The 24,354-nt window shown below is 43.5% G+C and overlaps 2 protein-coding genes and 1 long non-coding RNA gene across 5 annotated transcripts in view; 1 reads left to right on the top strand and 2 right to left on the bottom strand.

The window, feature by feature from the left end:
* Positions 1 to 422: 422 nt before the first annotated feature.
* On the bottom strand, positions 423 to 11,314 carry LOC148379315 (amphoterin-induced protein 2-like). Its single transcript, XM_088366307.1, has 2 exons — positions 4,200 to 11,314; positions 423 to 3,314 (listed from the first exon to the last, which is right to left on the bottom strand). Exon 2 carries the CDS (start codon positions 3,235 to 3,237, stop codon positions 1,750 to 1,752), a length of 1,488 nt encoding a protein of 495 aa, XP_088222433.1. The 5' UTR covers positions 3,238 to 3,314; positions 4,200 to 11,314; the 3' UTR covers positions 423 to 1,749.
* LOC148379313 (uncharacterized) overlaps positions 423 to 24,354 on the bottom strand; it is a 32,182-nt gene continuing 8,250 nt past the window's right edge. The window contains exon 4 of the long non-coding RNA XR_015855286.1: positions 423 to 745. This is a non-coding gene — a long non-coding RNA (uncharacterized LOC148379313). The remainder of the gene's footprint in view (positions 746 to 24,354) is intronic.
* On the top strand, positions 10,638 to 24,276 carry slc38a4 (solute carrier family 38 member 4). Of its 3 annotated transcripts, none has more exons than XM_088366304.1 (16): positions 10,638 to 10,795; positions 16,143 to 16,372; positions 16,443 to 16,539; positions 16,627 to 16,742; positions 16,835 to 16,908; positions 16,987 to 17,079; positions 17,148 to 17,229; positions 17,312 to 17,394; positions 17,852 to 17,910; positions 17,991 to 18,245; positions 18,423 to 18,502; positions 18,561 to 18,661; positions 18,817 to 18,941; positions 22,238 to 22,382; positions 22,647 to 22,744; positions 22,903 to 24,276. In XM_088366304.1, exons 2-16 carry the CDS (start codon positions 16,251 to 16,253, stop codon positions 23,005 to 23,007), a joined length of 1,635 nt encoding a protein of 544 aa, XP_088222430.1. In that variant the 5' UTR covers positions 10,638 to 10,795; positions 16,143 to 16,250; the 3' UTR covers positions 23,008 to 24,276. The 3 variants fall into 3 exon arrangements, with proteins under 3 accessions (XP_088222430.1, XP_088222431.1, XP_088222429.1); XM_088366305.1 differs by lacking the exon at positions 10,638 to 10,795 and adding an exon at positions 13,419 to 13,756; XM_088366303.1 differs by lacking the exon at positions 10,638 to 10,795 and adding an exon at positions 14,754 to 14,911.

Genomic DNA, 24,354 nt, shown 5'->3' with positions numbered 1-24,354 from the left:
CAAGAAGTGAAAAACATCTCGTCCCTGGGAGAGTTATTTCCAGCTTGGTCCCTATGGGAGCCATCAAGGCGTCTCCATTTAACAACAGCCAATTTTCCCATCACTCCTGAAAGCATCGCATTTTTTGAAAAGGCTCTGTATGTCCTCTCTGCCACTGTACAATCATGTTAAGTGTTTTTTTTTTTTAATAACAAAATAAAGCGTAAAAAAAAAAAGGTTTTCACTTTTTTAGTCGCAAATGAAAGGGCCCTTAAGAGGATTTTTGGAATATTGTGATTTGCTGACTCACTAAGAGGTTATTTGCTATGCTTTAAATCCTTCTGATGTAACCCTACTTTTCATTTGATCACCCAAGCGGACTTTATTTCCTCATGGTGCCTAAAATAATGACTTTTTGGAGGCACAAAGCAACACACAGCCTCTAAAAGGTAACTTTTTATTTTAAAATACCACACTCATGACGATGTCTATGTGCATCCGAATGGGACATCAAAACTAAAAAAATGTAAGATGGTGTGGACAAGACATGTGATGAAGCAATACAAGCTTTCTGGCACCTTGGAAACGACACCACAGAGCTAAAAATATCAGACAAAGGGAGAATGTAGGTCACACCTTTTTCTCATTGGTTGACACCACTCGGGCCGGAATGACACTTCACTCTGCTGCCTTTCTTTTCTCGCGTACTAAGGGTCAATCGTTCCAACAGTTCGTTTTCTTGGGTTGCTAGATGAGCGTTTTCATTCTGAAGCGAAACAAAGTGCAATTGGAAACACCATTTCTTTGACATTTCGTACATCCAATAAGTCTACACACCCCTGTTGAAATACTTTAGGTTATTAAAAAAATAGACCAATATGATTTTTAATGCACTTAGTTAACATGGTTATGTTAATTAACTTTTTTTATAATATGAATGTCCCAGTAATGTTTATGAGTACAATAACGCAAGCTAATATGATAGCCATCAAGACTTGTTTTTATTCAACTTACTTACTGCATTGGGTTGTTACTAAGACATCTCACGAAAACAATTACATTACTAGACATACAAAAATGAGCATGAATGAACTCCTGGAGAAATTTCCACCATAAAGAATCGATCAATCTCATTCTTACTGGTGTGCGCTACATTGCTTCAACTTATTAAAGCAGTCATGTGATCCAGTAGCGATGGTAGAGACTCGTTCCTTTCTTCATGTGAAATAACTCGAAGACGCAGCAGACATGGTTTGATCTATAATAGAACAAGTTTGGATTGGTTTCCGTGCTGCTGTTTGCGCAGCGCGACAGGTCTTTCAATTATCGATAGTCAGTCAGACTGGAGTGTGACTGTTCCGCCACCTGCGTTTCCATCATCTTTGTGATTTCTTCTTCTTACAAGCACAGGCAGGATATTGTAAAATTGGTTAAACACGACCCCAGAAAATGTCGGGGGAATTGGATTTTCGGGTGACATTTCAGGATGAACCTTAAATTGAGTCTTATGACTTGAGTCAGACTCAAGTCACATAATGAGCAGATTGATACACTGGCTACTATGGCTACAGCTGAGCCACATGCTAACCATTAGCAAGTGAACAGCTAGCCCATCGGACACCCACGTCACTCACCATTTAAAAGGCCCTCACTTTGAAAGACACAAGCCAAACAGTCAAAGTCGAAAAATGCTACCTCAGCCTCTTAAAATAAACAATTTGCAAAATTTCACCCGAAAGCCAAATCTTCATACCGTTTTGTGATGTTTTGCTATACCATGAGGGCTGAGTCTGTGAGGGTCTGCCCCACTGTCCTGCTTCCATTTTTAAGAATTCCCTCAGTGGTAGCTTGACTTGTGTTGATAACTGGTGACTTTGCTCCAGTGTTATCGCAGTCCTCCATTTGGGGCTCTAGGAACGCTACCCTTTTTCCATTGGACCTCCGCTGCCCCGACTCAAGTTCCCTGGGGTCCGAACAGAGGACGATAGCTCGTCCTCCGCAGCCTCCTGGGGCCCCGCCCCTGTTCTCCCTGCACCGACACGGCGTCAGGTAGAGGTAGAGGAGCACCAGTATGATGCTGACCACGCAGGAAGCCAGGGTGGTGAAAGCCGTATTGAAATGCTCGCCTCCGCCTCGATGGGCCAAGCCGCTGGGGGCGACGGAGCTCATGTTTCCCACGACCACGTTGACCTCGGGAAACGCGTCCGGGTCGTAGCGGCGTCCGCGGGCTGCCACGCATGCGTATGCGCCGGAATCCTCCAACAGCGCTCCTCTTATCTCCAAGGTGCCATTAGGGAGGACTGCGAGGTGAGCGCTTGGCTCGGCTGCTGATAGTATCGTTTTAGGGGTCACCCAGAACACAGCTGGATCTTTCACGGCCGGCGAAGCGAAGCCCGGGCATGTCAACCACAACCATTGACCCGGATCCACTCGGTAACTTCCCGCCTCGTTGGACACCTCTTCGTCCAGGCTACAATTCACCTTGGGGTTTACATTCTCCCTACATGGGTAGTCGTCTTTAAAGTCCAACAGGGGGCGATACTGCTTCCACGTCCAGTACTCAAGAAGAGCCAGTAAAGCACAGTCACACCTAAGAGGGTTACCCTGCAAATAAATTCCGCCATGTCGGCTCAGAGAAAGCAGAATGCGGACATCCAAACCGGCGAGCCTGTTGGATGACACGTCGAGAAAGGTCAAGTTGAGAGGCCCTCCTCCATCCCAAAGATTTACGGGAAGTGATGTCAGTCTGTTTCCAGACAGGTAAAGTTTCACCAGACTATGGAGACCACTAAAGGAGTTAGGATTGATTTGAGCAATCTGGTTACCAAACAGCAGCAGCTCTCTGAGCTGCGTCAGGCCGGTAAAGATAGACGAATTGAGCGCTGATAGATTGTTGGACGAGAGGTCCAAGTGGAGGAGATGAGGTGTCACCGCGAAAGCGTCGGCTTCAATCTGGCTGATGCGATTGCGGCCGAGGAGCAGAGCGGCGAGCCGCTCGAGCGGCCGCGTTGTCCAATCAGTGGGAATGGCGGCGAGGGAATTGTGGCTCAGGTCTAAGCGGGTGGCGTAGTCAGGGAGGTCGAGGGGTAGCCTGGATAGATTACAGCCGCTGCAAGAAATAATATCGCTCGTGCAAATACAGCCGGGTGGGCACGTGAGGGTCCAAGGAGGGAAGCCGAGGCATAGTGTGAGCAGCAGGGCCACCGCCGCGGGGTTGACGCTGCTCCGGCTCAATAGATGCGACGCGATGACACGCATCCTGCTTTTCCCCCTCAGGGCTGAGTCTCAGCTTGCCGTCTCACGTGGTTTACACATGTCATGCGTCGGAAGGAGAGCTGAGGAAGAATCACACAAATTTGGAAATTGGTCAGCTGTTGATTCGATTTTAAAATCCGTTCAATCGATCACTGGATGCTTTGTGTCGTGAGGGTACGTTCGAGATATTTTCATGGAATAACAAGACTCAGAGGTCTGCCGACTCGGATCAATTCGCGGATCCCACAGTTCAAAGCAAACATGGTGACGCGGTATTTAGCGGTTATGCTGCATGCAAATGAAATAAAATACTTTTAAAATCCAGAGAGGCAATTCTTTGGTTGTGTGAAGCACTTGCCTTGTGTTTGAAATCTGCTATATAAATAAATAAAGCTGCCATGCCTATTATAGCGAATGCTGCCTGGTTGTTTATTTCAGCCACCATTCGTGTTTACACTAGCGCTCGTGCAACAGCTGTGTTCAGGTACACTTTGTAAATGAAAGTGTTTCTTTCTCTTTGGTATTTTGATAGAGATGACTAAGGGAATTGGCATACTTAGACTATCATATATTGCGTATAAGAGAATTTTAATTTAAGTCAAAAACAATTTCCATCGCAAGATGAATTAGCAAGTATCCGTACTCGGTATCGGGGTATTACGAAAACGCAAGTATTTGTTCCGATAAAAATAGTATCGGTGCATCCCTAGCTGCACCCAAAAGAAGGGTGAAAAGTCAAACAATTAGCATTAGCTTCTGTTTGTATTTTCTGATGGATATGAAATATGAGCCGTATTAATTTCTCATTCCTCTCTTGTTTTAAAAGTGCTTTACAAAATACAACTCTGTCAGATCCAAGAAAATTAATGTTAGGAGGAACTGACGAACTCTGCACCCTTGGCTCATCATGGAAATAAAGAACGGAGAGGAAAAAAAAAGAAAATACAAAGCCGCTGCCTGCTCACCTTGACGCCCACGCAGCTGCTGCCTGTTCAAACAGACATCCTCTCGTCCACGTTAGCTCGTGCATCCGCGCTCCGACCGCATGATCCTCCTTCGTGGCTCTCAAAGCCGGCTGGGTTTGGTCCCGCGGTGCAACATTGCGCGAGCCTCAAAAAAAGCAGACAGCCGGCTGGCGTGCGCGATGGGGAGGAAGGAGAGGCGGGGGGGGGGGGAGCTGCCAATGAACTGTTCACCTGCAGGTCGACTTGCGTGACGCCAGTGGGAGGGGACGGACAGAGGCGATGGCAAGACGGGAAGCAACGGCAGCACAACATCGCACGCACGCGACTGGAGTGGAGTGACGGAAAAAAAAAAAAAAAAAAAGCTGCAGCTGCACAGCGCGGCCACAATTAGCACAACAAAACGCAAGGTCGATCGCAATTATTGATGCTTTTTAAAGTTTTGGACCACCGTCAAAACAGTAGTATAGTAGGTCTAAGTGTTCACAAAAATTGAAATAAAAGCACAACTTAGGCACGATAGTAACCCGATACCACACTTCAAGAATTAATCATTTATGACATGGCCGCCATGCATTTGGTCAGAGAGCCTTGAGTGAGGGATTTACCTGACTTAATCCATCCTTAATGTTAACATCACGTCACAATTATAAAAAGTAGCACACGAATGAACATTCCAGCTCACTGACGTTTGAAATCGGATTGATTAAAGAAACAGCTTCACTGGTTGTTTCCGAACACCCTGAGGCGTATTAAATCATCATGGCGGTGCATCCAAGCTGAAATCTAATTAAACAATGCAAAATTTGCCAAAAATTGATGATGGATGGATTTAAATTTGAGTCGAAGAGAACTTCCAATAATGATACCCCGAGACAGTGAATGAGTCCAAGTGATGCAACCATGTATTGATGACCCCCGCGTGATAAGCAGCAACTGGGTTATACGCTTAATGGTGTCTTTTCAGGGAGGATTTGCCCCATTAAAGATACCATCATCTCAATTAAACATGTGTGCCCTTGAAGACTCCTCGTTCCAGTCCCCCCCCGCCCCCCCGGCAGTGCCGCCGCAGTCTCATTATTTACACTGGAGGTTACGCAATGTTATAGAAGAATCTATAGGGCTCTGGGCAAACTAGCCAAGCTAATGTTTTTTTTTTTAGCTGACTGTAGACAGAACAGTGTCGAAAAAATTCTCGCAGTTTCGTTCCGAGCGTCCTGCTTATTTACGTCAAACGGAAAATTGATATCTTTCATAAACCGCATTTGCATAATTCATCACAGTTTGAAGCCTTGTTCTCTTCTTTAGTCCCCCATTGTGTCCATCGAGTCCACCGCACACAAACAAAAACCCACCACAAAAAAAATGAATCAAAATTGTCTTTGCAGAAGGATGAATCCGTCTCATTAGCTGCGAGCGATGTGAGAATGAGGCCGATGCCTTATTACTGACTTCGGTCTAATCACGACGCGCTGGTAATTATGAGCTTTCAACCCAGGACACCGTGACAAGACAAATGGGTGTATGTTTCCATGGCGCCGGCCATCAAAGAGGGAAAGCCATTGGGGTAATGCCAGAGTGTCCATCTTTCCCAGCAGAAAGATTGCTGATACTTAAAGGAGTGGAGACATCGATAATAAACTGTTTGAAATGCTGGAGGGGAAGCAGCTTGATGGATTCGAAGAATACGGTGCGTCAAAAATCAAATGTGTTTGCGATGAGCCACGTCCTTCCTTACCTGGGGGATGATTGTAGATTTTTTGGCATATGTCTGGTTTAAATATAGTCACTGATTATACGGTGAAGGCAGGTGGCTAAGTTTTATTTTTTCATGACACTTGGGTATATGCGAGATTTATTTATAGTTTGTCTATCGAAAAAAAAATACAACCCAAAGAGTTAGCGACGATGATGTAACATTCCACTTCGACTTATCGTTGCCTTTAGTGCACCGAGCTGCTGCGAGGCATCTTTGCGGTGTGTTTAAGTGCATGTATAAGTGTTTGTCTACATCAAACGCCGATGCTTTCACTTCACCCGCCGACGTTTTGACCCCGCAGCAATTCCTTTCCCCCCCCCCCGTTCAAAAGCTTTCTGCCACCTGCTTTGAGATGCTGTGTGGGTATAAATAATGCACGATGGCGGTTGCGCACGGCGGTTTTGTCCATTGGGATGTTAAGGATCAGCACTTTGGTGACCATTTGGAAATGTGAAGAGTACATACTGTGAGATTGTCCCACAAGAGTCAAAGTGACTCCATTTTAGCTTAAAAGGGGGGCGAGGGGGGTCACTGCCATCATACTTTAAAATGTCGGAAAGTTTGATACTGAATAAAATCACCACTACAATTTCAAAATATTTTTTTAAAAATGGCAGATTAAACTTGGACCAGTTATATAGTAGAAAAAAAAAGAAAATGGTATGGTAAATGGGTGAAAAGCAGTTTATCTGTCGAAAAATTTTTTTTTTTAAATTAAGGCCCACCGAGGATTTAATATGTGGTGCAATACCGCCCTCATGTGGACATTGAAGGTATTGCACTGTCATTTGCTGGCTTTTTTCAAATTGCACAGGCTTTTATTTTTCTGTCTCAAATAGTGTTTAGCTGTGTGTAATTTTGTGTTGATTTTCCCTGAAAGTGATGTTGACACACACGTGCGTCATTTATCATGCATTCCGCCTTGACCCTGATTTCAGTGACTCAGGTTAGGGAGTTTAAATTCGGGAAGTAAGACGCCCTTGAATGCAACACGGTAAAAGATACTATTTTGTTGACTTATCTTTGGATTCCACTTAGTGCGGAGTGGGAGTACGTTTGCCCGCCTGCACAGCGGCAGGGTGAAAGGGTCAAAGCCGAAAATACCGTGTCGACAGGGAAGTGGAGGTGGCCGAGTTGCACGAGGGAAGAATTCGGATCCTCGCACATCTTATTAGGAAGCGTGTCATCTGAAAAGCTCAGGAAACAATAACATTCTTGCTCGGGGGGGAACTGGTCGTGCCCCCGACCCTCTCAGACAAAAGCTTGAGAAGGAAAAAATGTTTTTTGATAAGACACGGACACTAGGAAACCTTTCCAGAGGCCCTCTTCAATTGTTAGATGGAAAAGTACAGGGACTTGGCTGGAGACCAAAACGCCTGCTTGCATGTCCGTCGGCCTCCAGAGCGCCAATGCAATTTGGGCAAACAACCGGCGCATGACGCCGTCGGACAAATCCCCCGTTTGTCCGCTCGACAAGGGACACTTTCATATTGAGGCGCGGCGGCGTGCTGGGAAAACCTGCAGACTGATCGCAGGCAATTCCAGCGAAAACAGCTCGAGACAAAAAAAGAGATGAACCGAGCTCGTCGCTGAAGCAGAAGAACACCAGACAACAAACTCGAACGGCTCACATGACAAGTGAGCCACACGCAGAGAAAAATAGCCGAAGGCTATTTTAGCGTTTGAAATTGGTCGACTTGTTTGGCTAATATTTCAAACCTGGGGCGCTGTGACCTTATGACTTTATTTAGAAGTCATTATCCAGGAATATGTCATTTTAAAATATAAATGAGATTCAGAACACTGTGTTCCTCAAAGAAGAAATAAAGCAAACAATAACAAAGCTGGCAGCAATGAGGATTTTTTTTTTTGGGGGGGGGGGGACCTCAAGCTGCGTCATAACTGACAAACAACTTTCGCCCATCTGCACACGTCAATTAGGGGACACGTGCGCACCGCGGTGGTGGTCCTTCTAAACCGGATGACCGTTGGGTGCCTGTTTGGGTCGGCCGAGGTACCCCCATTAACGCGGAGGGGAATCAAAACGGTCCGAAAAAACACATTGCGCAACGGGTTATGTAAGGGGCTTCAGAAATTAATAGTTGAAGCATAGAAGTGGAAGAATTGGCAAATGATGTCGAGGCCTAGCATGAGGGGCACCCCGGATGTTTTCGGGGAGGGGTTATCACTGAGCCCCGAAAGAACTCCTAATGAATCCAAAGCTGCTAATGAAGCAGAAGATGGATATTAGCAAAACACAAAAAACGACAATAGCGAGAGACGCGGCGCTACCTCGAGAATACTTTCCTAATCCGCCGCTAACGTTATACTTCACAGGAGGTTGCATCCATCTTGTCTTAACTGTCGGGTTGTTCATCAGCCTGTGCCTCAAAGCTTTTTTTTTGTCTTCTTTAATAGGCTACGCCATTTCGAACCATCAATCTGACTTGTTTACTGCTAGCGAATAATGCTAGGCAGTAATGGAAGACGATCCATTCTTGGAATCAAAGCCACAGGGGAATTCAGCTTGACGGGAGAGGAAATGGATATCTATGGTTTAACATTTTTTACATTTAAAAAGGTTTAACATGCCACACTCCTAAGTGTATCTCAAATCATCTTTCCCTATTGAAATGAATGGAAATGCCATTAATCTGTTCCAGCCTTCTCTTAAAACATCAATTTTTTTCCTAATGCATTTTGAGAAGACAAAATTGACAGGATTGTCCTTTAAAAAACAGAATTAAACATTTTTTGCATCATTCATTGTTTGGAGACGATTGAAAAAGCCAAAATCTTCCATTTCCAAACCAAACAGCATCATTAACTCACGTCGACCAACACAATCGGAAGGTAAACAAAAATCTCACACGTTTCAGAGATAATACATTGACCCAACACAGAATTCTTCCTGTTTCCAAGATAAGAAGCAATGACGCCAATCTCACTTGTTCTCGTGTTAATGGCCGACAACATTCCTGCGCACGGAATATCCCCGATAACTGCTTGCTCAATGACTCACTCAGCAAGCTCACATTGGAATCTTTAAATTGAGTTCCATATAGAATCAAAGTGAATTCTCATTTAACTTTATGGCAACTAAATATTTTTCTCACAGGAATTGCCATTTAAGGATTTGAAGGCTATTTTTAGGAGATTGAAGACTTTATGAGCAAAAAAAAAAAAATACCCATCTGGACAAACAGTGATTTGCCAGAGGTGAGAAGTCTGTTGGAGTCTGTGATCTTTCCATTTTAAGTGAGTCAAACAGAGAAGAAAAACACCAATTGCTTGTACGAGTGGGCCCTCCTGTGTTGTCAAGTCAATGCGAAAACAGCAGCAGATGTGGTTCTTTGGAAAAAAAAAAAAAAAAAAAAAAAAAGCACGGGGGTGATTACAGCACAATCAGCTTTTTTTTTTTAAATGCCCAAAACCGGTAATTGTTTAATTGGAGTAATTTGTGTGTTCAAGAGATCATCGACTCCTCTGAGGGATCGCTGTCCAAGTTATATAAGTCTGACTTTTGTTTGACCGGCTTACTCAACATGGTGTAAAAATCAAAGATGTTCTGCTCTCAAGTTTATGCAAACAACCATCGGTCACTATTACGCACGGTGGGGTCAAGTGTTGTCTGTGTTTGCTCAGAACATTTTTTTTTTCATATGCTGTACTAATTTACAAGCTGATGTAATCCAAAAAATAATTCATTTATTTTTTTTCAAATTATTTAATAATAACAGCAAATATTTTTTTTTCTGGTGACCTCAAATGATCCGGAGAGTTTATCATCCACAGCGACAGAATATTTAATCGGTGTCAGCTGAGGAAATCGTGCTCTCATGTGAGATGTTTTTTCCGTGGAGTGATTTTGAGCGTGACATGACATTTATTTCTGATTTAAGCCACCAAAGTTGACAGCAGAGATTCCCGAGAATTGCTCGTCCTTGCCTATTTTTATTTTAAAAGTTCAGTTTGTTCTTTAGTGAAATTTGAAGCTCAAAAAATGTTTAACAAGAAGAATTTTCAAAACACCCAAAGATTTATACGGTGTGTTCAAATGTAACTTATTCCGCAGCATCAAAGCTTCTTCAAACGGGAGCGGCAATAAACATTTTTTTTTAGAATTGTTTACTATCTACCAAACAGCTGCTTGTGAATTTCGTGGCCACGCCGCCTCGCACTCTCAAATTTTTCCGTGTAAGTCTGGAAAAGAATCGTCCGAGCGCTGGCTTGTCTCTCGAAAAACGTGTTAGTCGTGTTATACGTAAATTATGACAATAGACTTTTAAAAATAGGACTATCCCTCGCAATATCCGAAAATTCTATTCTCAGTTCTGTTAACTAAATGCAAATTTAATAAACAGCAACCACTTGTATTGTGAAGATTATTTCCTTCTGTTCTTAAGTCTCGTAAGTGAGTCATCCTTCCTTACGGAATGTCCCTCTTCCCTCCAATGTGGCCAGACGGAATGTAAACAAAGGCGACCCTCTTCTCGGACTATTTTTAATTCCCTTTAAACAGTTTGGATTGGACAATCCGAAGCAACAATTAAGATTACTCCAAGATACTTGAGACAAGGGAGGCTTTCCTCATTGCGGTTTGGGGGAGGGGGGACGGGGGTGTTGTTGGGGTGTCAGATTGGGACCCCCCCTCCACCCCTCCACCCACCCAGCAGTGAAACATGAGGCTTCACTAGCTGCCGTCATCACATGGCACATGGAAATTTCCACTCAGGCTCCTTGCTTGTTAAATGGGAAGGGTCTCCATCTCTTGTTTCCAATAGTCCTCCTCCTCCTCCTGCTTTCGCTGCTACTTACAACTGCCTTCCGCTCACACTTGGTAAGCCCTCTTATCGTCTTACTTTTTTTTAATATTCCGATTGTTGATGATCTCGAATGGCTCACTTAACATGTGCTTTTTTGGAACGACGTGATGAATGCAACAGTAGCGTTTCCTCCAGGGTGGCGCCGCACGTAAACAAAGCAAAAATAATTCTAGTAACTCATTTATGGAATTAAAACAACCCTGGTTAAGCTAGTTGCATTCAAGCGGTTGAGTTGGTTTTATTATCTCTTACCTTCCGAGCTTCCTTTTTTTTTTTTTTTTCCTCCACCCCCCCGACGCGTTGTAGAACAAAACAAAAAGGTTCTGCCTGCCTGTCTGCGTGGGGGCACATGGCGTGGAGCTAAACACGCTTCTGTCCAGAGTCGATTGAGAAATGGGGATGGCAGGTTTTTTATGTAACAGGAGAGCTAATAATGTTGTGACTGCAATCATGAGGTCCGATGTTGGTGCTATTAGCGCAACTCGAGATAGTAAAACCTTTTTTTTTTTTTTTTTTAAAGCAGCCTAATTTAACTCAATGATTATTTGACTCAAGGTCCATTTTTCGTGCACATACTGTATTTATGTAGACAGTGAAGTTTTGCTTCTACAAATAAATTTAATGCTACAAATAACTGTGAATGAATGGCCAAAATTTATTATATTATTATTTATTATATTATATATATTTATGATTATTATTTAATGTGTTCATGAAATTGACACATGGGTAAAAATGCTTATATTCAAAATTATATGTATAATTATTATTATATATTACTTATTATATTATATATATTTATAATTATAATTTAATCTGTTCATAAAATTGACACATGGGTAAAAATGCTTATATGCAAAATTATACTTGAAGAACAGCTTTGATTTTGAAGTTTTTTTAAAGTGTCAAAAATGTCTTTCTATACATTTTCCAAGTCGTCACGTACTTTTGGCCTACATTTTTTCGAGCGTTCCATTGTGTTGCTTATCTGCAGCGTGTTTACACTGGTTTTAAGCCAGCCGGTATGAAGCAACCCGGACCACACAAAGACCAGATCCACTTTGGAAAATGGAAGGAACATCTTGAGCATATTTGAGTGGCATGTTCAGCCTATCCTTGCCACTCTGCTTGCTATTAATACATGGTGACCATGCAAATATTTGCCCCTGGCCTACTTTACCACATTTTTCCAGTCAGCATTGACCTAAAAGACACTTTTGTCTCGATGAAACATCATGACATATTTATTTCAGTACTAGTCAAGAATATTACGTAATAAAATGCCACGGAATCCGATAAAAAAAATTAGCAGTAATGAATTATTATATGAGCGAATAACGAAATGATCTCCGTCCTATTAATTGCTTGGGCTGAAGTTATTGTCGTGTTGCGGTTACACCTTAGCAATGAATTTAGCAGCGCGGCGCCGATTCATCCGAGGACGAATGCGCAACTTGTCAAGACGCGCCTCGAACTCATACGTCTCCGTTTCCAGGCCCCCCCCCGGAAGTGTTCATCGAAGGTGGGCCACCCTATCTCTTCTCGTTTTAGTGACAAGCAGCCTTGGAGGTTGGCTGGAAGGGAAGGTGGGGGTTCAAATTTGTTTTCCTCTTTTCCACATGGTGGTCAGAGGTCACAGGTCAACCACAAGGGCTCAGAGTGTCGTTTGAGATCTTGTAAACACGGCGAGATGTTTGCCCACACAGCTGCTCGGAACCCGCAAATAATGTGACTCCAGAGCTAGCTTCTTCGTAAACACAAATAACAAGCGTTGGCCATTAGCGCGACATGCTAACTAGCCAAGTGTCAACAATGACAAATAAAAATCTTTATTTGTCTTCAACAGAATAACATGGACTATTTGTCAATTTCATACTTTAAATAAAAGGTTGAAGAGCATTTTTTTAAGGCAATGTCCTTAATAGAAGTTTGCTTTTACCGCACTCTACTTTTGCATTTTTAGTACAAGGCGCCCCAGCACAATGAATCGAAAAAGCATTTTAAGTCATTCTTCAACTCTCTTGGCGAGCCAAGAAAAACCGGGCTGGAAGCCTGCCTGAGCTTCGCGCAGCAAAGCGAAACAGCTCGCCCCCATAAATAATACACAAAATGACTTATGCGCAAGCTTGACCATAAGTTACGCAACAGGTGACAAAGGAGAACTGTCAGTTGCCAAATGACATTAAGCTAGCAAACACTGAGCCATTGTAAGGAGGAACATAGACTCGAGTCGGGTTTAGTTACAAAGATAAACAAGTAAAGCAAGAAAATGACTACTCTGAAAATTCTCAGATTGTACTACCCTGTTTTTTTTGGCAGAGTACTTTGCACGGTGATGTTAAATAAATAATCCAGAAAGCGTCAGGATCTCCCGCACTAAACCCGCTAACCCTTCGGACGAAGGCAAAGAAGCACGTCACGTTGAAGTTTGCAGATCAATGCAAAGCGATAAGAGGAAGAAGTCACAAACAAGGTTAGGCCACATGAGGTGCTGGTACAAAAGGTCAAGTTTAGGTCGGCTGTTGTTGTCGTGGTGTGACGCCATCGGGAGATTTTGACGTCCGAAATGAAGTAGGAGTTGTCACGGCGATGATAGATTCCTCCCACGTGGAGAGACGGTGAGGAGGTGATGGGCGTCACACGAGCTTTTGTTTTTGAGGACGTGGCACTTGGAAATTCGGGAGCTGCCTGATTCGAGCAGATGTGTTGAAACAAAAAATCCCAAAGTCTTTGCTCACTTATATCATAAGCTGTTATGTCATACGGACCTAGCGGCGGCTTAGCAAGCACGTTCGCGGAACACAGGAGCCAGAAATATACGTCGTTTCAGACCTGTGAAATTCTTCGAGGCTCCGCGGGCACTGTCAAGTCTTCGATAGAGCTCTCAAGGATTTTAACAACCGACTGAAGAATGATTCCCAAGATTTTTTTTTGAAATTCTGTTCCATTAGATCCATGAACAAGAAACTGCCAAGGTAAAGAGGCTGAAAGATTGTTTGGACTAAACTGACTTGGATTAGACATTCACCTTGTGAAAATGGCTAAAAGGTCATCAGGGACAGTTGGTTAAGGGTCTACAAAAAAAAAAAAAAATGAGGAAGCGCACCCTTGAAAGACTGTTTACACAGAACCTATCAATGGTGGTAAATTCCATGGTGGTGTGTGAATATATATATAGCAATATAGTGTTTCATAACAGGGGTGTGTCAACATAGGTGATGTCCTTGTTGCTAGGTAACTGATCTTCGAATCTACGGGTGTTCTTTTTGTTACATCACGGCATTTTCAATTTCCGTCATTCATGCCTTGCCGGCATTGTCCGTCGGGATACTTTACGGCGCCTTGTCCGTCCCTCGCCCCTCCCCTCCAGCTTTCCTCCAGCTTTCTGGTAACAGGTGATTGGCTGAGCATTTGTTGAAGTTATCTCAGGAATGTCGGTGGAGTGAGTTTTGGTGTGAATTACCGCCGTGTGTAACTTTTTGGGGTGATAGACCCCGACGTGGTTAATGCAGACTCCAGACTCTTTTTTAAATTAGCTAGATCAGATCTCTTTAACCGGCAAGGTGGCAACTGAGGATTCTCGGGAGTTCACTGTATGCTTGGACATTACGACGAGATAACGCCTCATCCCTGACATGTACGCGACCTTGAGCGCAGCGACATTCGCTGCGCCCGCTCTGATTGGCGGAGCGGCGGCACAACCTACTTGTCTGGCTCGTGCCTGGCGATGCAGCTGGCAAAGGAAGATCATGTGACTTGTCACGTGATCACTTCATGCCAAACAGGCGAGACCTCACTAATGTGTGATACTGTCCGACTTTTATAATAAGTCATCATAATGATGTTATATTTCTTTTCTGAAGTTTGTGAGAGTGTGTGTTTAGAGGCCAGGCAGGGGTGGAGGGGGTCGATTCTTATGAGCGTGCTCAAAAGGAGAGCCCTGTCCTGATTGGGTGACCGAAGTCCTCCCTCCCCCCTTTTAAAAGCGTCCCTTCTCACCTGAGTTAGAAAATAGCCGCAGCTCCTCGACCCTTCACTTCTCTGTCACCGTCCGACTACTAAAACGTATTTTTGGGTTTGAGAAAGAAAGCGGTCAAGATTTTTTTTTTGGAAAGGAATCTTCTGCATGAGTGAGTATGTTTTGGAATATGTTAGAGCTTCTTTTTTAATGGAGATTATTTGTTGATGCATGATCTGGCTGCAGAGTAGTGGCGAAACAAAAACACAGCTGCTTTGCACTTTCTCGGCAGGAAATAATTTTGCACTCAAGTAGTTTGCTGGCTGATGCAAGACATTGCTTGGGTGGAGGTCAGATGAAGTACTTCTCAAAATGAGACTGAAATATTTCACATTACTTCATTTCTCTGGCGGTCAGTTGCTAATGTTAAGTGAATATGAATCGCTTTGACTCTTTTAAATTTTGAAGTTTTGTTGCGATCCAGACCTCAGTTCTCAGACTATTTATTAATGCTTGCGAGTTATATAAAACCTGTCTCCGCAAATTAGGTCAGTGTGTGACCCTGGTGACCTTTCAAATAAAATACAGCGGGTGAAAATTTGAGTGGAAACTTTCCAGGATACGAGGATTGTTCCATTTTATGTTTCTTGGACACATTTGTGGTTTTCCCAATGAATCTTCCGCGGCCGCTAGTTGCACATGTGTATTCCAGATGTGGCCCAGCGACGTACATTAAAATGTTATGTGTCAATTAGTCTGACATGATCAAATTGTGGAGGAGGGAGGGGAGAGGGGGAGCTAACCCAGTCAGACAGGTTAACCCTCTTGCAGTTGAAAAGTCAACAAGCAGGCATTAAAAAGCAAGGTAGAGGTGACTAGGCGGATTTCTGGTTACGGTTAACGGTAACACGTGTAATCGCCATCGGCTTAAACGGCGAAGCACAAGTGTGTTAAATCGAATCAGCGGCGACGGTCAGGCGGTTTGATTTTCACATCCCGTGACGTCAGTTCATTTGTTGACTGTAAACATGGGATGTGTATTGAGAAGCAAAGACGTTTCTGCTCAGCGGTTTAAGACAGTCGGGAAACTTGGAGTCGGGCTCGGGTGACATCATCTACCGTAGCGTCGAATTTGGTGCCGATCCAATTTAACCTTGCTTTACAGAGGTTCATTCTCGCTCTAGTCTGAGAGCTCTTTGTGAGTCCTCTTGACGCAGCAATTTGTGTTACACTGAATCGCTACATTACGTTACATAATAATGATGTTAAAGTGGAAAATGTGAAGCTTGTCTCCTCCCCTGTGGGCCGACGTGGACAAGGGGGCCCCTTGATGGCAGAAGAACATCTTGCAACCCTGACCTAGTTTTGGGGTTTGTTGGTAAAACATCTATTTTTGTTTTTAGAATCACGTTTTGGAGATAAAGCACTCAAGCAAGGGTTAAAGGAGCACCTTGTGATCGCCGAAACTGTCAAGTAAGCATTGGAAATCCTCGTCCCCGCCGTGAACCACTATGCCGGGAATTGTGGATCGCATGGAGCTGAGGAAAGTCGCCACGGAGGCCGACGACGACAGCACGGACAGTTTGGACCGTTTCACAGAGACCATCGATTCGGAAAAGGCCACCATCAACAGGTGAGCGCCGTGTGGGGATCACGCAAAAACCTACGAGAAATTTTTTAAAAACCGATTTGTGCCTTTGCAGTCAGTTCCTGGACGATATGGACGATGGCGAGAGCCAAAAGTTCCTGACGAATGGAATGATGAAGAAGAAGAAATACGAAGAGTACCATGAAGAATATGTAAGGGGACGAACAATTGATCAGTATCAGATACGATCATCAAACGATTTGACTTCAATTGATAAATCTTTTTTTAAATCCGAGCAGCATCCAGGCCATACGTCCTTCGGAATGTCCGTCTTTAACTTAAGCAACGCCATAATGGGCAGCGGGATCCTGGGCTTGTCGTACGCCATGGCCAACACTGGCATCGTATTGTTTACGTGAGTATCGACGTAACTTATCAATGACGATCCGAATGGACACTCGGGTATCTATGATGGACTACATATTGCATCATCATTTTTCCTCCTAGACTCCTACTCATCGCTGTTGCCATCCTCTCCTTGTATTCTGTCCATTTGCTTCTAATGACGTCGAAAGAAGGAGGTTGGTGTTTTGGTCACCCTCAAAAAAAAAAAGGATTGCATATTCAGTGGGTAATTGTCAACAAATGATTTTTCGCAGGATCCCTCATCTATGAAAAACTGGGAGAAAGGGCGTTCGGTTGGCCGGGGAAAATAGCGGCGTTCGGATCGATTATAATGCAAAACATCGGCGGTAAGAAAATACGATTCGGGAAATAAACCCTTGCAAATGTTTGAATTTTAACGTACGTCTTTTTGCAGCCATGTCTAGCTACCTCTTTATTGTGAAATACGAGTTGCCGGAAGTCATTCGGGCGTTCTTGGGTTTGGAAGAAAGTACCGGGTGAGTGAACGTTATGATTTTGCGATCACGATCGGAATATCTTTAAATTCTAACTTATTTTTTGGGGTGATTGTATTTGCAGTGAATGGTACCTGAACGGAAACTACCTGGTGATATTTGTGTCCATTGGAATTATTTTCCCTTTGTCGCTGCTTAAAAATCTGGGTAAGTATACCTAATAATCTGGATGTCAATCCTTTACAAGATGTTAGTTGTCGCCGTGCGGTTGTAAGCGATATGTCGGGCGTCCACGCAGCTGTCTGTAATCAAAAGTAACCCAACGCCGTTTCTCAAGTCTGCTCTGGCAAATGCAACGTTGAGCAAGTCAGCTCCATCGGTCACATTTTATGAGCCGGGCTCAGTCTTCATTCAGCTAGCTTAGCTTCCACAAAACCTGAATCAAATTAGAGCTAGATATGTATCTCTTGGCATGATTGATAAAATCCATTTGCAAACTGCCCCTCACATCTTTTATCCATCTATTTTTGGTTATTTGACCTACATCTGTGACCCATATCCTGGAATAGACATTCAAATAGATTTCCAGCTGTTTATAGGAAAAGCAGAAGAAAAAATAGCCGCGATATCGAAGCTGTCTACAAATATTTTATTTTCATCGCAGGTTATCTGGGGTACACGAGTGGTTTTTCTCTTTCCTGCATGGTGTTCTTCCTGGGAGTCGTAAGTTTAGTTTTAGAAAAAAAAAATCAAGGATTTTAATCTTTCGCATAAAATCACCAAGGTGACCTTATTGTGTCTAGGTGATCTACAAGAAAACCCAGCTCCCATGCCCGCTTCCCTTCCTGGACCACGTCTCAGCCAACTTAAGCACGAACGCCTCGCACATGCCGGGCGTGTATGCGTTACACAATCGTTCCACGCAAATGGACTTCTCCCGGGCGGACGTATCCCCGGCCGTCACCGATACCCACATGGCTTCCACCGGTGTCCACTATGAGCCGCAGCACGACGACGAAGATATGTGCACGCCCAAATACTTTATCTTCAACTCACAGGTAGGCGTGCTATTTGAATAAGGTTTTTTTTATGAAGGTGAAAAGGTGAAAACTAGAATGTTTGCTTAAGGTAGGCTTGCAGGGTGTGTTGTGTCTTTTGTAGGATTTGTGGCTTTTGTGTATCATTGAGAACCTGAATGAAAAACATCTCGAATAGCCTACCCATTTTATCTTCAGACGGCGTACACCGTGCCCATCCTGGCCTTTGCCTTTGTGTGCCACCCCGAGGTGCTACCCATCTACAGTGAGCTGAAAGAGTAAGCGTACACATTTCCTTTCAGAAACCGGTGGAGAACTAATTTGTCGTTTCTTTAGTCGTAGCAGGAAGAAGATGCAGACCGTCTCCAACCTGTCCATCCTTGCTATGCTCATCATGTACATGATGTCAGCACTATTCGGCTACCTCACTTTTTATGGTAAGACAACCCGACAACTGATCAGTACGTTAGCATTCTTAGCCAAATTCAAACGCCGAAATAATATCGGCGGCATGGACTCGAGGATTCAATGTCATGTCTGAACAGATTTATATTCTGCTACGTGTTTCACAAGTGACTGTTTCGAAACACAGACAACGTGGAGGCGGAGCTTCTTCACACCTTCACCAAGGTTTACAAGTTTGACACCCTGCTACTGCTGGTGCGTTTGGCTGTCCTTACTGCCGTCACGTTGACCGTCCCCATTGTCCTCTTCCCTGTAAGTACCACAGAGCAACTGTTTTGCTTGACTCAGAAATAGAAAAAAAACTATAAATACCACTGAGACTTTTTCTGTCATAATTGGGACGACATTGAGGTTCTTCTTTCTTGTGATGAAATGCCTCAACAAACAGACAGGGGGCACAATTGCCTACCAACACTTTAGCGATCAGCCCTTGATTCCATGTTGAGTAACTAATAATCCTCTGATGGTGATGCCCATGGAAAACACCCCGGATACATTCATTCATAGTTCCTTCCCAAACATGGTCAGGGGCTAAATTTAGCTTGGTTTTCATCTGACCCCCAAGGATAAATTTGGCTGCGGACCAAGAGGAAGTGTCACGACCTTCTTTTAGCCTTGGTCACATAGCAACTTCTGGAGTGTAGAAGGTGTACGCAGCCACTAGGTGGCAGCAGCAGCCTTGTTGTCATTGAGTCATCAACTGAGACAGCGGCCATTGTTGTGAAAACACATCATTGTTTTACATGGGGACTGAGTGAGTCATAAATCAGGCTGTTTACATTTTCGTCTTGTGACTAAGCACCCTTGGATAGGCATTAGCACAAAGCCGCATTCACATGCGGACACACTTTTCTTGCATGACATTGTGGATTCAAATGGAGATGATGTGTCGGAGGGTGCGGGGAGCAAGAAGATTGCCCCCCACCCTTCCTTTCTTTTCGCAATGGAAGTTTACTGGATCAGAGTGGACAGTGGAAAAAACCTCACCTTGACCACGGCGCTAAGGGCGAGTCGGGGTTGCTAGGGAACAATGCGTCAAAGATTTTTGTTGCCTTATTTATAAATATTGGAAACCCGACTGGGACAAAACGGAATTAAGATCTCGGAATACTTCAGATTATTACGATCTTATTTTATGTTCCCGCTGTCTTGAGACAACTGTTTTACAAAGTAGCAAGAATAGATAAAAGAACAGACACAGTCGGCCATCTTGTGGAAGATATTCGTTTGTGCTTAATATTGACGATTTAAATTGCCGTGTACCGTGTCAACCTTGGATTCAGGTGAGACATCAGATTGAAAGCAGCACGTTGTCTCCGTGCCAAGTTTCCACCTGACATTTGAGAATCTCTCCTTGAATCCTCGCCGACCTTTACTTTGCTTGCCGACCTTCAACGAGAGATTAACATTAGCTTTGTCTGCGACCGACTGTCCTCGGCCCCCGTGGTCAAGTCGTATATACGCGAGAGGGCAAATAACGCCAGCGCGTGCACGTTTAGTCGGCACAATGAGCGTGTGTACGTTGGTGTGCGTTCACGTGACGGTAGATACAAAAAACGGAGGCTGGATCACGGAGGGCTTTGGCGGGATTCAGTGCATTATGAAGGGGCTTTACATGGAGGCAGACATGTCCCAGTTCTCAGGCTGTGTGAAGAATTAAAAATCACTTTTATGTGCTAAATATCAATTTATCAACTCGGTTTCAGGGCCGAATAAATTCGTTTCTCAAAACGCAACTTGCAAGACGCATTCGGGTTTGCATCAGATTTTAAAGAGCTGGAATTTACTGACTAGACGTTAGAGTCTAATTACGGTGACTAATGGATTCCTAAGAACATTTCTGGTGATTGTTTTGAATATACGCCAAATAAATAATTGCAATCTTTGAAAAAAAATTAGCGCCCGCCTTGTTACGCTTGCACTTTGCTTGAGGTTTTGTTTGACTGCAAAAGATGAAGTGAAAATGCATCAGTCGGGTTGTCGTGCTTGACTTGTTACGTTTTATATATTTATTTATTTTTAAAAAAGGGGATTTTCTGGGCAATGTTTCAAGGGAAATGAAAGCTGTGCATGTTTACAGATGCTTCCGAGAGGTTCGAATAATCCGTGTGGCGAAATCTAGTGACGCTCGGTTTTACCGGTTTGTCTACATTCTCACCGTTTGTACGTGTACGTTTGGAAGAAAATGGGGGAGGGGGTGTCTGACAAGTAAATAGCAAGAGTCAAAAGTGTACAAATATCACACGGTGTACTCCAAAGGCTTCGCGCCAGGTAACAGTTGGGTGCCGAATAGTTTGGAGCCTCGGAGAGAAATGCCCCGTCCCGGTTCGACTTTTCCGAGCTGTTTTATGCAACAGCTGGTGGGAGTTTTTTTTTTTTTTTTTTTAAGGGGGATGAAATATTTGTTAGTATCTCCGATAACTCTTCACCGCTTGACATCTTTTTGGTAGCAATCCCAGAAAAGCCCATCAAAATGAAGGTCACTTGGACTGGAGAAATGATGACTTTTTTTTATGCTCGCTGGAAGAGTCAAAAGGAAGCGGAGGCAGTTGTAAAAATAAACAATTAACAGTCATCTACGGGTGACACGCCTCCACGGGCACCCGCCTTCCTCTCAGCGCTTGGCTGATGCAACCTCACAGTTGCCTTGCACGGCGCCGGCTAATCCCTTTCGCTTTTTTTTTTTTAAATGGGCGCCCCCAAGCCTTTGCTAGCTTGCTGGGCGCTACGGGCTACACCTGATACAGACGACCTTTCACCCACTAGAGGCTGGATCGAGCGGTACCGGGCCTCTTAGAGAGGATCTGTGTGCTCGCTGTTTCTTTTAATTTTTTTTTTCTCTTATGTGCACATAACATTTGACACACTTCGCTCAATGCCAAGTGTGGGAATGAGGCTTGGGAGTGACTCAAGACAATCGAGGCTTGATTCATTTTCTCTTTCTTATCCTGCCAAATCCCGATAAATAGAAAGTCAAAACAACAGGTGTTTTTTTTTCCCCACAAAAAATATAGAGAGCAAGCCCTTTTTACAGTATACTATATATTTTATATATTTTTTTTAAAAATGTCATGCATGCTCTTTGTTTACACTGCATGCTTTAAAGTGTTTTTGGGATTATTTCACATGCAAACGCCCATATGAGAATAGTGTGTGTGTGTGCGAGTGTGCTAACGGGTGTACGTCACCACGACAACGCTGAGCGACGTGCTTGTTAAATTATATACCCTATACTTTAATGATGCCTTTGGTTGGATAACTAGTTTGTGTGTATGTCTGCGGCGCTACTCTATAATTTGACATTTTGTGAAGGAAGTGAAAGAAGATTAACTACTTCATTATACCGAAGTAGACGTTTCGGGGATCTGTAATTCACTTAGATATTTAATTTTCTGATGACTTTCTATTTTTACACCCTCGCATAGTTGAAATTTATAGTTTGTCGGAATAACAACTGCGATCCTACATTCAACCTCTCCATTATTTTATTGTTCTTCCTGAAAGGACTTCATTAATAAGCAAGCATCCTGTTTTTTTTTTCTGTCCAGATCCGTTCCTCCATCAACACTTTGCTCTTCAGCGGCCGAACTTTCAGCTGGCCTCGCCACATGCTAATCGCCGCCGGCATCTTGTTCTTCAACAACATGCTGGTCATCTTCGTCCCGACCATCCGAGACATCTTCGGCTTCATTGGTAAGTGGAGCGTAAAAAAGATAAGAGGACGAGGAAAAGCACTCATGGGATTCCCACATGTGAGGTCTGATTAGTAGCTTCGGGTCAGAGGTTGTTTTAGTGAAGAAAAAGTCGAGAAGCTTAAAGCCGGTCGCGTGAGAAAATCTTCTTGGCACTTAAGCACCACTACATTAAACATATAGCATTAACATATAATCTTATCAGGTCACTCTAAGTTCATACAGGTCGTGCTACTTTTCTGAACTGCTTTTATTTGATGTTCAGGTTCCTCGGCAGCGACCATGCTCATCTTTATCCTCCCTGCGGCCTTTTACCTCCGCCTGGTGAAGACCGTACCGCTTCGCTCCCGGCAGAAAATCGGGGTGAGTCCACAATATGCACCGTCAGCACTTTCTCAACATATCCTCTTTCCGATGGATACCCAAAATGTGACTCATCAGAAATTTCACCAGAAATCCCGCGGTGCGTCCTCGCTCCTCTAAAAGCATTGAGTATTTTTTGTTCTGGTCTCGCTCCCCAGGCCGCCGTCTTCTTGGTTATGGGAATCGTCTTCATGATTGGCAGCCTGACACTCATAGTTCTCGACTGGATCCACAATCCACCCGGTTCCAGCGGGGGGCACTAAGCGAACCACCTCTCTGACCTCCCTGGAGCTCAACATATATTTACCGCAATAGCCGGACATGTTCTTCAGACTTTTCAGATTGAGTTTTTGCTGTATTTTTGTTGTTTAAAAAAAAAAAAAAAAATTCTGGAAGACGCCGAAAAGCATCGTCACGGCAGTTATGAAGAAGCTGAACGAACACATATTTGTCACCTTCCAAACAGCCGCCTGGGCCAGCCCGCACTTGAGGTCCGAGTCCCCGGCCCTCTCGAAAAAACCCGGAGCACTTCTTCGCATCGCTTCGCGGCGTCGGACTAACACACTCGCAACCGCTCGGTGTCTTTTTGCTGCTCTCTTCAATGTGAACACGAAATAGAGACTTGCCAAAGTCTGCACGCACGTAGGAAACCATAACGCTAGTCAACCCGTTTTAACTTTTGCACGATCGAGCTGCATCAACGTCAAGTTTCCAGTATTAACGGCTACGAGGTGATTTGAACAGTATATGTAAATAATTGTCTACTGAATGTTGTACATAATACAGAGAATCTGCTTCGGGCACTTGATGTATGGCTGGTCAATGAAAACAAAGCATGCTATTTTTTTATAAGCAATTGAAATGTTTTGTCGAGATATAGTACACAAAAAATCCTTACTGTCACTTACGTGATGAGTATTTTCAACTCGTGCCATATGAAGTCAGTCAAAATGATCGGGCCTATCCATAAATGCGCCGGTGCCTTTATTGAACTAATCAGCATTTTTTTAATCCGACCAATCAAGTCGTGCCTTTACCGGAATATAATTGGCTTTTATTTACTGGTGCCTTTCCGAAGAACGTCAACGATGAAATTGTGCTCTCGGTGTCACATCCAGCCAAAGTGGACAATATTTACGGATCCTTTGGGGATCTTAATACATGAAGCAAAGTGATATTTCAAATGAAATAGTGTTTATGTGTTTCTTTTTTGGGGGATTACACAAGGTCTTTTTGGACAATTGTATATGCTTTGTAAATAAGCGTTATTTTATTGTACTTTCAATGTCTGCAAGAGCGTCGTTGAGAGTATCTTCTGCAATCCAATTTGTTTTAGTATATATATATATATAAATATAAATATGTATAACATGCATTTAGATTTTTTTTCTTGCTGTATGACAGTAGGTTTTTTTTCCTTTTATTGTATATTTGTAGAAATATTGCCTGTTCGTGTCATTATTTTTTTTTGTTAGAATGTCACATTGGAATGATCGGAATAGGTTTTCACTAAATACTAAACACAGTCTGTAGCTTCTTATCTCTTGCTGGCCAACACTGGGTTCAAGGTTAGGCTACCTGTGAGCAATACCGAGGCGGAAAAAAAAATC

Source organism: Syngnathus floridae, chromosome 22 (assembly GCF_059516105.1).
Source record: "Syngnathus floridae isolate MCC-2025c chromosome 22, RoL_Sflo_1.0, whole genome shotgun sequence".
Lineage (NCBI taxonomy): Eukaryota > Metazoa > Chordata > Actinopteri > Syngnathiformes > Syngnathidae > Syngnathus > Syngnathus floridae.
The sequence above is the reverse complement of the archived record's forward strand: the minus strand, read 5'-3'. Positions and strand labels throughout refer to the sequence as shown.